The sequence below is a fragment of the Montipora foliosa genome, chromosome 13 (assembly GCF_036669935.1).
Source record: "Montipora foliosa isolate CH-2021 chromosome 13, ASM3666993v2, whole genome shotgun sequence".
NCBI classification, from domain to species: Eukaryota; Metazoa; Cnidaria; class Anthozoa; order Scleractinia; family Acroporidae; genus Montipora; species Montipora foliosa.
In genome coordinates, this window is record NC_090881.1 from 16,622,638 (window position 1) to 16,635,029 (window position 12,392).

At 38.3% G+C, this 12,392-nt stretch overlaps 2 protein-coding genes and 1 long non-coding RNA gene across 3 annotated transcripts in view; 1 reads left to right on the forward strand and 2 right to left on the reverse strand.

The window, feature by feature from the left end:
• Positions 1-6,387: 6,387 nt before the first annotated feature.
• Positions 6,388-7,597, reverse strand: LOC137983318 (alpha-1A adrenergic receptor-like). Its single transcript, XM_068830522.1, has one exon. It carries the CDS (start codon positions 7,454-7,456, stop codon positions 6,779-6,781), a length of 678 nt encoding a protein of 225 aa, XP_068686623.1. The 5' UTR covers positions 7,457-7,597; the 3' UTR covers positions 6,388-6,778.
• Positions 7,598-7,784: 187 nt separating this feature from the next.
• Positions 7,785-10,076, reverse strand: LOC137983317 (adrenocorticotropic hormone receptor-like). Its single transcript, XM_068830521.1, has one exon. It carries the CDS (start codon positions 9,563-9,565, stop codon positions 8,579-8,581), a length of 987 nt encoding a protein of 328 aa, XP_068686622.1. The 5' UTR covers positions 9,566-10,076; the 3' UTR covers positions 7,785-8,578.
• Positions 10,077-11,210: 1,134 nt separating this feature from the next.
• LOC137983145 (uncharacterized) overlaps positions 11,211-12,392 on the forward strand; it is a 1,635-nt gene continuing 453 nt past the window's right edge. The window contains exon 1 of the long non-coding RNA XR_011118908.1: positions 11,211-11,536. This is a non-coding gene — a long non-coding RNA (uncharacterized lncRNA). The remainder of the gene's footprint in view (positions 11,537-12,392) is intronic.

The window sequence follows — 12,392 nt, forward strand, 5'->3', positions numbered from 1 at the left end:
GAGTGCTTTATAGACTAATAACAGGAGCTTAAAAATAATACGTGAATTAACGGGGAGGCAGTGTAGCTTGAACATTATTGGGGTAATCGAATCGTACTTCCTTGTTAACGTGACAATGCGAGCCGCCGTATTCAACACGCTGTAATCTACAAACTTTGGAATACCATATGAAAAGGAAAGGAAAGGAAAGGAACTTTATTTATGTGTCAAGTCGTTCTAGCGCTGAAGCACTAATTGGGGACACTGTAAATTGAAATTAACAATGAACACAAATCAAGTCAAATGTTAGTTTTTGAGGAGAGGGGAAACCGGAGTACCCGGAGAAAACGTCTCGGTGTAGAGTAGAGAACCAACAAACTCAACCCACATATGACGCCAAGTCGAGGAATCGAACCTGGGCCACATTGATGGGAGGCGGGTGCTCTCACCACTGCGCCATCCCTACACCCCATTCGATATAAAAGTGAGTTACAATAGTCAAGCTTAGAGCCAATAAAAGCATGGATGAGAATTTGAGCAGAGTCCTGGGTGAGATATTTGCCGATCTTTGATATATTCCTGGGATGATAATTTGCCTCACTACATTTTTTTTTTTTTACTTGTTGTTCCATGCAAAAGCAATTGTCCATAATAATGACTCCTGAGTTACGTACAGACAAATTAGGAGCAATGAACTCATCACCGACCCGAACATATTCAAGAGTTGGTCTATTTCGAAATTTGGAGCTAATAACAAAAAGTTCAGGTTTATCTCGGTTAAGTTTCAATAGGTTTTTTGCACATCCAGAGGTCGATTTCTTCAACACAGCGTTCAATACGAAACTTTGCCTCATCAAGATCAGCGCAACAACAAATTGGTATTGAAGGAAATATATAGTTGCGTGTCACTGAAGTACAGATGTATAGTAAGTCATGCTTTTTGATGATATCAGCAATCGGCGCAATGTAGACAAGGTACAGCAGTGGGCCCAGTACAGACCCCTGAGGCACCCCACGCAACAATGGTCGCCTTGATGACATGCCATCTTCTACATTAACAAACTGTTGGCGGGAGATTAAGTAAGACTTAAACCAAGCCGCGTGAATGCAGTTCCCTTCACCCCAAAACGGTTCGAGAGTCGGGATGTTAGTATTGCATGATCCACCGTAACAAATGCTGCTGAAAGGTCTAATAAGAGTAATATAACCGACTTGTTTTGATCCAAAGAACACAAGATGTCATTATGTACTCTAATTAGTGCTGTTTCAGTTGAATGAAATTCTTTGTATGCTGACTGAAACGTCTCGTCAAGATGTTTCGTCAGTTGAACTGCAACAGACTTTTCAACCAGCTTAGAAATAAACTATAAATTTGAGATTGGCCAAAAGTTTGTGAACTACTTGAAATCAGCAGTTGGTTTTTTTTAATGTAGGTAAAAGAGAAGCAATCTTTAGGGTATCATGCATATAACCAGTTGACACATATAACTAGTTGACACATGTCACATTAACCATCCTGGTAATAGTAGGTAGGAGTACAGGAAAGCAATCCTTAAGTAGTGATTCCGGCAGAAGATCAAGACAACAGGACTTGCTTAAAGGCTTATAAGCAAATTCCTTAACGCCATCTTGACTGACCTTATGAAAGTTATTTAATTCAGCAACGTTGGTAAACAATTCATTATCATCCGCTAACGATTGATCTCTGTTTCTTGCCACAAGGGCAGTGTGAATCTTTTCAACTTTAGCAGTGAAAAGGTCAGCAAACGAATCAGCAAGTAAAGCATTGCTAAGAGAAGGTGGATATCGTGTCTCATGAGATTTCTGCATAAGCTTATTTACAGCTTGTTTACATATTTTGCCATCAGCAACAAAATTTACGACACGAAAACAACATTAATTTTGTACCGCGAATATAAAAAATTACCATCAGCGAAAAACACATTAAGAGATTTTTGCTACGTTCAATTTTGTTATTGTGCTTTTGGCTCCACAAGTAAATTGCAAAATCGAAAGTGACATCGAATTCAGCGGGCGCCGTGATCAAGTTAGCTCGGTGTGTTTATTCGCGAAACACTGAAGCATCTGTGTCAAATGATGGCAAGATACCGGGTTTTTGTTTTTGTTAGTTTTCGTTTTCCTTCAAGTGTTATAAAGTTTGACAAGAAATGTGCGAATTCAACACAAAGATCACAATCGCCCAACTCTTGAGGTTGACCATTGTTTCTGCAAAGTCAAAAATTTATTCTCCAAGTCGAGGTTATTTATCACAAGGTAATTCCATCGTTTTGGAAATAGCAGCTACTTTATTATTCATCAGCGTCACTATTTCTTGCTGATTTTGGGGCTTATTTTGTTGAAACTCAAGCACGCTTCCAACACACCTGTTTATTTTCGTGAGTTATGGGCTGCTTACACTGCACTACCACAAAACTCATGCCATATCACATTTCAACCCACGTATGCAAATTTGTTAAGCTCGAAAATTACACATGTTAAATTCTCAAAGGCTGGAAATCTCAAAAAAAACCTTTTCCAGCGAAAAATTTATTGAAGTAAACAACATATTTGCTATTAGTGGCTAAAAACTCTTCCTATTTCAATTGCGTGCGTGCAAGCAAGACACAATCTGTGTCACAATTAAGGTATATGCAATGAAATAATTTTCTGACAGTTCACATCAAACCCTTTTCAAACCTAAACCATAAATAATGAAGCACAAAAGACACAACAAGCTTTCATTCAAATAATTCTTCATTGTTACATTTCCAATTTTTTTTTTACTTTTGCAGAGTTGAGTACAAAATATATGTAAATTGCCAGACAACTTAGATGTGACTTTAGTAAACACTGCGATGCATTCAAGGCGTTCGATTCCTACAATGTTTGTTAAATCCATAAAAAAATTAGCCATTTAACTTCAGTGTTGTATATAATACCAAGTTAGTAAATTATTAGAAGCAAAGCTCACTTGATATCCAACGGCGAAAAATGAAATTTTTGTCGGAGACCATTACTCGTCGCTTTAAGGATTCCAGATATTTATTTTTCACCGCCTGTCTTGTTCATCCAATTGACGTTCCATTCTTGAGCTCCATGAGGGTATATTTTGTTTAAAGATCCACTAAAACGCCATTCGCGTTACAATCACTTTCGACGCCATTGAAGGTTAACAACAATTAGTGAAATTTCCAATTGTTACCGGAAGACTGTGCATAGTTGAGTACAAGTAGCCAGAGAACGGAGATCACAGATCCACTTAAGGTGTTCGATTACCTCTCTGTCTTTGTTGAACCCACAACTTACCAGAGATTTCCCATTTGGTTTCAGTGTTTTACATAACAACACACTTGGCTTGGCAAAATATTAAAAATACAGCTCACTTTGATTTCGGCTCGACAGGCGAAAGATTGTTGTCGAAGTCCATTACTCGTCGCTTTTAAGATTCCAGATATTTATTTTGCACCGCCTGTCTTGTTTATCCAATTGATGTACCATTCTTGAGCCCTATAAGGGTAAATTTTGTTTAAAGATGCACTAAAACGCCATTCGCGTTACAATGACTTTCGATGCCATTGCAGGTTAATTAAATGTTCTCCTGTGTGCACCAGAGAAATCTAAGCATTACCCCAGCCCCCTCAAACCTAACAAAATACGCAAAGAAGACTCTATGCACAAAGACACCACTTAGCATGGGATTGACAGACAAGACTTTAACCGACACGGAAAAAATAAAAAATAAAATTAAAATAAATAAAAAGACTGAGAAATATAACGCAGATTCCGACTGGGTTTTCGCAACCCAGTAAAAATTCGAGTAATGCATGCGCCCGCAGCGCCAGAAGGAGAAAAAGTTTCTGTACTTGAAGTTGTCCCAATTTCGTTGCCAGAGTCATCTTTCCCTTGCCAGTTACTAGGGTAACGTAGGCTCTGGAAACGTATGCCCATTTTTTTTTTTTTAACTTAAAGAGATGTAGTAATAACTGATGCCGGATTCGATCATTCTCGAAACTAAAAATTCGATTTCTCCTTCAAGAGTCGAACGTATGGCCTGTTTCCAAATTGCTTTTCGCTTTGCATTTGCCATTTTATCTTGTTTCGGAAAAAAAAATGCCTGTTTACCAATTCTTGTGTCAGGATTCCCGAATGATTTCCCGAAACTTCTGCTTTATTTGCACAAGCCAACCATTAGCCAGATGCTCACCACATTTATTAAATAATTAAAAAACTAATGGCAAACAAATCATTGGAGGTGACCGGTTGCCTTTTGCATTTTTAAACCTTTTATTCGTTTTGTTATGTATTTATTCCTTTTTTTTTGAGAAGTTGATATACTTTTTCACTGCAATAAAATCAATTTTCTTGGTTATAAGTGGTTTCAGGGGCAACAAAGGACCGCGTGTCTTAAAATTTGTCAGAATTACCCAAAATATTTTCGACAGTCGGTGCTTTAAAAGCTCCTTTGGTGAGTTTGTTGCTGCCCTACAAAACATTTATCTCACGGTTCGGATGTTCTACGCGAATTGCAGGTCTATAGAAATTTCAAGGTGGCTTTTTTTTTTGCCACATCCGAAAATTCTGGCAATCGCGACGGGTCTGATCAAAAGCTTAATTAACATTGTGTTATCGTTCTTTTTTTTCCCCCGAAAATTTTAGGGGAAGTTTTCTTAAAGAGTGCTTCTCGAACAAACTCAAGCGAAAATGATAAGATTTGAAAAACTTCAAATTTTGTGCTATTTGCAATATCATGGCTCTTACTCAATTCCATTAAATTTTAGCGCTACGCACTCTTCAAATCCTTCACTACATTTCCGAAATATCTAGGAAACATGTTTCCAAAAATGTCCAAAACATTAGAGCGCCTCATAAGTCTGAGTCCGAATATTTGAAAATTCGAGCCCATCTTACTTCCGAACAACCGAAGTTACTCGCTTGATGCAAGCCGCTTGCTAGACACTCACACTAGGTTTCATAACACTTCTAAGAAAAACGTACTGAAAACATGAATTCAAACTCCACTTGATCAAATATTTTAAGATTACGCCGTTGTATTATTAGGATGGGAAACAGGAAACGCATCTTTTCAACGAAAACAAAATCTTGTTAATAATCATGATCGATTTTCTTTGGGGCGGGAAATTCAGTATTGATTCTTTCAGTGCGCAATTAAGGAGGGCATTCCAGAAATCTCGAAAAAGCCCAGAGCTTTGAAAGGGAAAATATTGCTCCAAACCGTAAACGTTATAAAACGGGATACATAATACGATTTCTCGATCAGACCAGCCCGCAGAAAGCTTGAAAGCTTATTGGTGTATAGTGGTTCAAGTCGCATTTGAGCATGGATATTGTTAGGTGTCTTTTAAAGACACCTAACAATACCAGTAGTAAGTAATACTACTGGGCACGTTGCTCCATAAAGTGTAGTGATAACTAATTCGCTTAGAAAATTGTCTAATATCCCCATTTCCAATTCATCGATTTACTACCGATCTACCATCGAGGAACTCAGAGATAAAATACCTTTTGTTCTTCTGATTGATTGACATAGGAAAAAATGACAGAGAAGAAACAACATTGTTTCAAAATGAAAGAAAAATAGTCATAAAAGAGGGCAGCTTGATCGAAAATCGATAAACATATTAGTATGTGTGTTTAAACAGGTAGCCCGCAAAAAAAACAAAGCATTGTGAGGAGCAGTTGTAATTGTAAAGTTAAGTAAGAATCGTGGACTGAGCTTTACTAACCAGTGAAGATTTACAATGGATGAAGCAGCTAATTTATAGCTACTGGCAACAAAAAAGCACTGCACGTTTTTCAGGTTTTAACCAAAAAAAAATCGTAGTTGACGCGGAGAAAGGTTTGGTGTTAATAATTTATTCGAACAAATTTGCAAGCATCTCGATAAGAACAAAATGGAGCTTCTCATTTTTGCCGCGTCGAATAGTACACGTTTCTCGTCACTATGAAAATCCTGTGTTGCCGTTTTTGCTATAGGTAAATACGAGGTTTCTTTTAATTTTCAAACAGTTCAAAGAAGGCTAAATTAAACATGAGATTGACAGCTGCTTGGCTGCATTAAGAACATTATTTACTGAATGAGCTGTTAAATTTTCCCCACTAAGAGGGATTTTGGCAGCATTTTAACAACATTGAGAAGATCTCCATAACCAAGCTTTGTTAGGTCTCTGCAGTGATCAATCCACCAGAAATTGATTACTGCGTCACACGACAATCTCTTAATTTAAAATAAGAACTCCATAACGTTTAATTTTCTCTACGAGGGTTTTCTCACGAAATGCATTTTGTTTTCCAATCACACTTGAAATAAGCTTCAACAACGTTGTCCTTACTTCAATCAATAAGCAAAAAAGTGATAAGAGCTTTAATGTAAGTTTTGAGCCAAACTAATCAGTTCTTTGAGTGGGAAACATTAATTATCATAGAATCTGCTTCATGGTCGCTTAACTTAATCTTATATAATATTCGGGGATTTACTTGTATATACCAAAAAGAATAACTCCTGCTTGTGCAAAATGATCAAATTAAAATTAGTGTTTTGAAGGTTGGCAGGGCCGTAGCCAGTTCGAAGCAAACCGAGCCACTTGTCTCAGTCATTTTTTCGTGAATTTTTAAAATAAAGCGTGATTCCGGTGTTCTCTTTAAAATGCGCTCATCATAAACACCTAAAATACCTGCGAAGAGAATTTAACCATGGTTGGCGAGAAATTTACCCTGGTATGCTATGACCATCTCTAGGCTACGCTACGTTAAAGGAAGCATTTGTAAAGTTGAAACTGCTTCATTGAAAGGCAGTTTTTCCTTTTACGGATTCACGTTTGACACCGAGACATTTCAAAAACACATCTTTTGCTGCCGTTCGCATGTTCTTTATGCGCCACCAATACACTGCTGGATTGAATGAACTGTTTAAGAACATAAGACTGGATGCGTATAAGTAGGCAGTCTTCACTTCCACAGTATAACCCTTCGTCTTGTTCAAAATTTTGACGCTCAAAAACGGGATATAACAGAAAACAAAGATTCCCACAATGTATACCATCGTGAGCGTGGACTTCTTGTAGCGATTTATCTTTAAAACTTGGCAGTTCACTGACCGAGATGATTCGGGGAGGTTGTTTTGTTTGCTAATTTGTTTCTCGTGGCGACGAACACACTTTAGGATTCTCACGTAAGCTAGTAAAGTGAAAACTAAGCTGCTAAAAATCACAGGGAGGGAAATCATGTTGAAGATAACGTCGTTTGCGATCCAGAATCTTGACGCTGATATTAGGATGAAGAAGATCCAAACACAAGATGCAGCGATTAATATACGTTTTGTTGTGACAATCGCTCGGTATCGCAAATGAAGACTTAGTGCAAGATATCGTTCTATGGATATCCCGGTCATTGTAAGAACTGACGTACCCGCAGTTATAAAGCCAAGAGATTCTGTCAGTATCCTGGTAGTACAGTACATACTTAAGCTGTTGTTAAGCTCGCCTATCTTGTGGATCACAAAACTTGGTTGCGCGATTAAACCTACGGTCAAATCACTGAGCGCTAGGCAGGACAGCAAAACGTTGGAGGGGGTGTGAAGCTCCCGCGTTTTCCAAACCACAAGGATCACCAAGGCGTTTCCAGTGATAGCAGTGATGGATGAAATACCGTTGAGAATCGATGTTAGTATGTACGCAGTAAAAAGATACTCTGTAAACTGAGTATTTGTTTCCAAGGTGGAACACTGAAAATTGATCGCGCTACTATTTAGAACGTTGCTGTTCGAAATTGTAATTAAAACGACAAAATTTGCTTGCTCTCCACACTTTTATTTCAACGTTAGTAACTTCTCTAATACAAGAGGTAAACCGGATAACAGGTGTTCTCGCTACTAACTAGTTACGTTTATAACCCGCGATCTCGAGCGATATGACTTCGCACAACAACTGATTACCATAATATAATGAAAGTGATAGTGGCTTTTGAGTGAAAGTAGTGTTGTTTGAACGAAGATTTAATCTGACTTTCAAATTTTTTCCTTAAAAGCGCGAAATTGACCAAAACAAATGAAAATCCTTGTATTGTTTTATCTATTTTTTAATCTGAAGTCTAAATCGGTTATCCGTTTACTTAAATGCTTTTTTCTTTGCTGTGGACGTTATGTTTCACTGTCATTTGATATCGTGCATCGATCTCCCGCCAAGTGAAACTGGCGCTTGAAAGGTTTGTGTGTCTCGATCTCCGTTTTTAATTAAAGACAACTTATTTGGTCCGAGTAGCTTTTAATTATTTTACCCATCTTTCATCTTTGTGCTATATCTTTAATTTTCATGATAAAAAGTCGCCATTTCTGGGGCATTTTAAGGTTGGCAGGGCGGTAGCCAGTTCGAAGAAAACCGAGCCACTTGTCTCAGTCATTTTTTCGTGAATTTTTAAAATAAAGCGTGATTCCGGTGTTCTCTTTAAAATGCGCTCATCATAAACACCTAAAATACCTGCGAAGAGAATTTAACCATGGTTGGCGAGAAATTTACCCTGATATACTATGACCATCTCTAGGCTACGCTACGTTAAAGGAAGCATTTGTAAAGTTGAAACTGCTTCATTGAAATGCAGTTTTTCCTTTTACGGATTCACGTTTGACACCGAGACATTTCAAACACACATCTTTTGCTGCCGTTCGCATGTTCTTTATGCGCCACCAATACACTGCTGGATTGAATGAACTGTTTAAGAACATAAGACTGGATGCGTATAAGTAGGCAGTCTTCCCTTCCACAGTATAACCCTTCGTCTTGTTTAAAATTGTGACACTCAAAACTGGGATATAACAGAAAACAAAGATTCCCACAATGTATACCATCGTGAGCGTGGACTTCTTGTAGCGATTTATCTTTAAAACTTGGCAGTTCACTGACCGAGATGATTCGGGGAGGTTGTTTTGATCGCTAATTTGCCTCTCGTGGCGACGAACACACTTTAGGATTCTCACGTAAGCTAGTAAAGTGAAAACTAAGCTGCTAAAAATCACAGGGAGGGAAATCATGTTGAAGATAACGTCGTTTGCGATCCAGAATCTTGACGCTGATATTAGGATGAAGAAGATCCAAACACAAGATGCAGCGATTAATATACGTTTTGTTGTGACAATCGCTCGGTATCGCAAATGAAGACTTAGTGCAAGATATCGTTCTATGGATATCCCGGTCATTGTAAGAACTGACGTACCCGCAGTTATAAAGCCAAGAGATTCTGTCAGTATCCTGCTAGTACAGTACATACTAAAGCTGTTGTTAAGCTCGCCTATCTTGTGGATCACAAAACTTGGTTGCGCGATTAAACCTACGGTCAAATCACTGAGCGCTAGGCAGGACAGCAAAACGTTGGAGGGGGTGTGAAGCTCCCGCGTTTTCCAAACCACAAGGATCACCACGGCGTTTCCAGTGATAGCAGTGATGGATGAAATACCGTTGAGAATCGATGTTAGTATGTACGCAGTAAAAATATACTCTGTAAACTGAGTATTTGTTTCCAAGGTGGAACACTGAAAATTAAACGCGCTACTATTTGGAACGTTGCTGTTCGACATTGTAATTAAAACGACCAAATTTGTTTGCTCTCCACACTTTTATTTTCTCTAATACAACAGGTAAACCGGATATTTAAAGGACAAAAAACAGGTGTTCTCGCTAATAACAAGTGACGTTTATAACCCGCGATCTCGAGCAATATGACTTCGCACAACAACTGATTACCATAATATAATGAAAGTGATAGTGGCTTTTGAGTGAATGTAGTGTTGTTTGAACGAAGATTTAATCTGACTTTCATATTTTTTACTTAAAAGCGCGAAATTGACAAAAACAAATGAAAATCCTTGTATTGTTTTATCTATTTTTTAATCTGAAGTCTAAATCGGTTATCCGTTTACTTGAATGCTTTTTTCTTTGCTGTGGACGTTATGTTTCACTGTCATTTGATATCGTGCATCGATCTCCCGCCAAGTGAAACTGGCGCTTGAAAGGTTTGTGTGTCTCGATCTCCGTTTTTAATTAAAGACAACTTATTTGGTCCGAGTAGCTTTTAATTATTTTACCCATATTTCATCTTTGTGCCATTTCTGGGGCGTTTGACGAAGTGTATACATGTATCAGTGCAAGTATACGCGGGATGTCTAACTCTAGAGTTGGGGCTTATTATTAGTTTTATTTAATTTGAGCCTACCACAGTTGTGTGGTATACACCTTATTCCAAAATGACCACCACATTAAAATTCTTTTGTTTGCTTGCAAATTAGCCCTTGTTGCCTCGTTCAGGGTTAAATATTCTTTTGAATTTTAAGTTTAAGAACGAGGCAACGAGGCCTAATTTGCTAAAATAGCGGCCATCTTGGAATAAGGTGCATACTAAGTTCCCTCTACAAACTGAGTTGTTCGTCAGCGTATCGTGCAATAAGAAGACCTTGCGAATAGTGTGAAAAGTTTCTCCAGGATGATTAACAAACTAATCTTGGTCAGGGAAATTGACTTTACTGACTTAAGGCTTGGCCAAACGCTCGCAACATTTCAACGCAACATCTTGCAACATTGTTGCATGATGTTGCGACAGGTGTTGGATGCCCTGGCCAAACGCACGCAACATTGTCGATGTTTATGTGCCCCATGCCCCTGGCGCTCAACAAGTGGACCAAGCGCATGCCCTAAAATTTTGGCTAATGCCAGCCTAAACTTTCTTATAAAATAAAAATGTATCGCACTTGTTTTTGTGTATAACAAGGCTTTCCGTATATTTTCAAAAGATATTACGCGATAGGAGAAATAAGCTGGTGTCTTTTATCACATGCAAACAATGTTCCACTTTTCAGCAAAAAGGGTACTTAATGTTGCGTTGGTAAAGTGCTTGTAATATCACATAGCCATTTGTTTTCCTGGTAAATTCATTCTTTTATTGTATTATTAGTATTATGATTTTACATTTTCACGAAAATTAATCTCCATCGATTTCATAGTTGGAAGAACTCATGTCATGTTTTAAGGTTTTTAGCGGAGCTCCGCGCGCGCCGAAGTCGCGCGCGCGCGGAACACCATACTTAAGAAAATATGGTAACCTATCGATGCGAGAAAATTTGGTTTTATAGCCATGACGTCATGAACGTCCGTAAGTACGTCCGTCCGCCCCTTCATGTATGCCAATGTGACACATAACCATATCACGGGCTTAAGTTTAGAGCTCATCCAGGAGGCAATACTCCATTTGACACTAACTAGATTACAGCATACATCTTTGATATTGCATATCAATGGACAGAGCTGAAAAACCACTGCGCATGCGCCAGATAGGGAGCACAAATCGTGCATGAGACACGATCGATCTCGTCTTCTGCCTGTGTCACTTTATAACGCTTGACGGTGTGAATTTTGGAAGTGAGATCGTGGTGATTTAATTTAAGGAGACACATCAGATCTGTGTAATATATTTGTGTGGAATTTTTGGGCGTTGAGATCCAAACCCAGTTAAATTTCTTTGGGAATATGCGCTGCAAAAACTAACCGAGGCTACGGTGAGTGTTCCATATTTGTTTTTGAAGCATTTGGTTCAGTTTGCACACAAGGGTATTGCCCATGTAATCTCTACAGTTTTCATCAACAAGATAATTTGGGCAGGGTTTTCTGAAATCACCTTTACAATCAATCATACATGTATTTACAATGCGTTAATTAAACGTAACATGTGCTAAGAGCATTATTTGAAAGTTGTCAACCTTCTCCTTGAACCAAGGCAGCAGTTCATTTAGAGTGCTGCCACTCTGCAATAGCCACTTAACCTCCTGACTGCACCCATAAAGGCAGCTGTCTAAAAGAAAACACCATGCCAACTTGTGAAGTTGGAATGAACACAAGTACTGGCCAGAACTACATAGAAAATATTGAAGTTCTTTGTCCCTGTCTCAGGGCATTTCTTCAATGAAAAGGTAAATTGGTTGCAAGACTGGCCTCTGAGACTACACTCAGAAGAAGTTCTAGTTGCACAGTAGTGTGATCAATAACATTGTTTAATTTTTTGCCATAGTGAGGCTTGATTACAGAATCATAAATACTTGCCCACCAAAATACCCTGTGCAATCAACTGATACACCCATGTTCGGGAGACTGTTGGCCTGTTAATTAATGGAACATCCATATATTAGGAAAAGAACAATTTGTTAAATAAAAGTGCAAAGTCCAGGCCCTGCTTCCTGTTAATCCTAGGATTATTGACGGGGAAATACTGCTTCAAAGTGGCACCCGAGTGACTTAATTGTAGTCTAGCTTCCACAATCGCCAAATAATAATGATCTATCATTATTGTAATAATGCAACACACTTGGTGTCAACATCTATGTCAAAACTTGGAAGATGGTATTTTTCTTTCCCCCT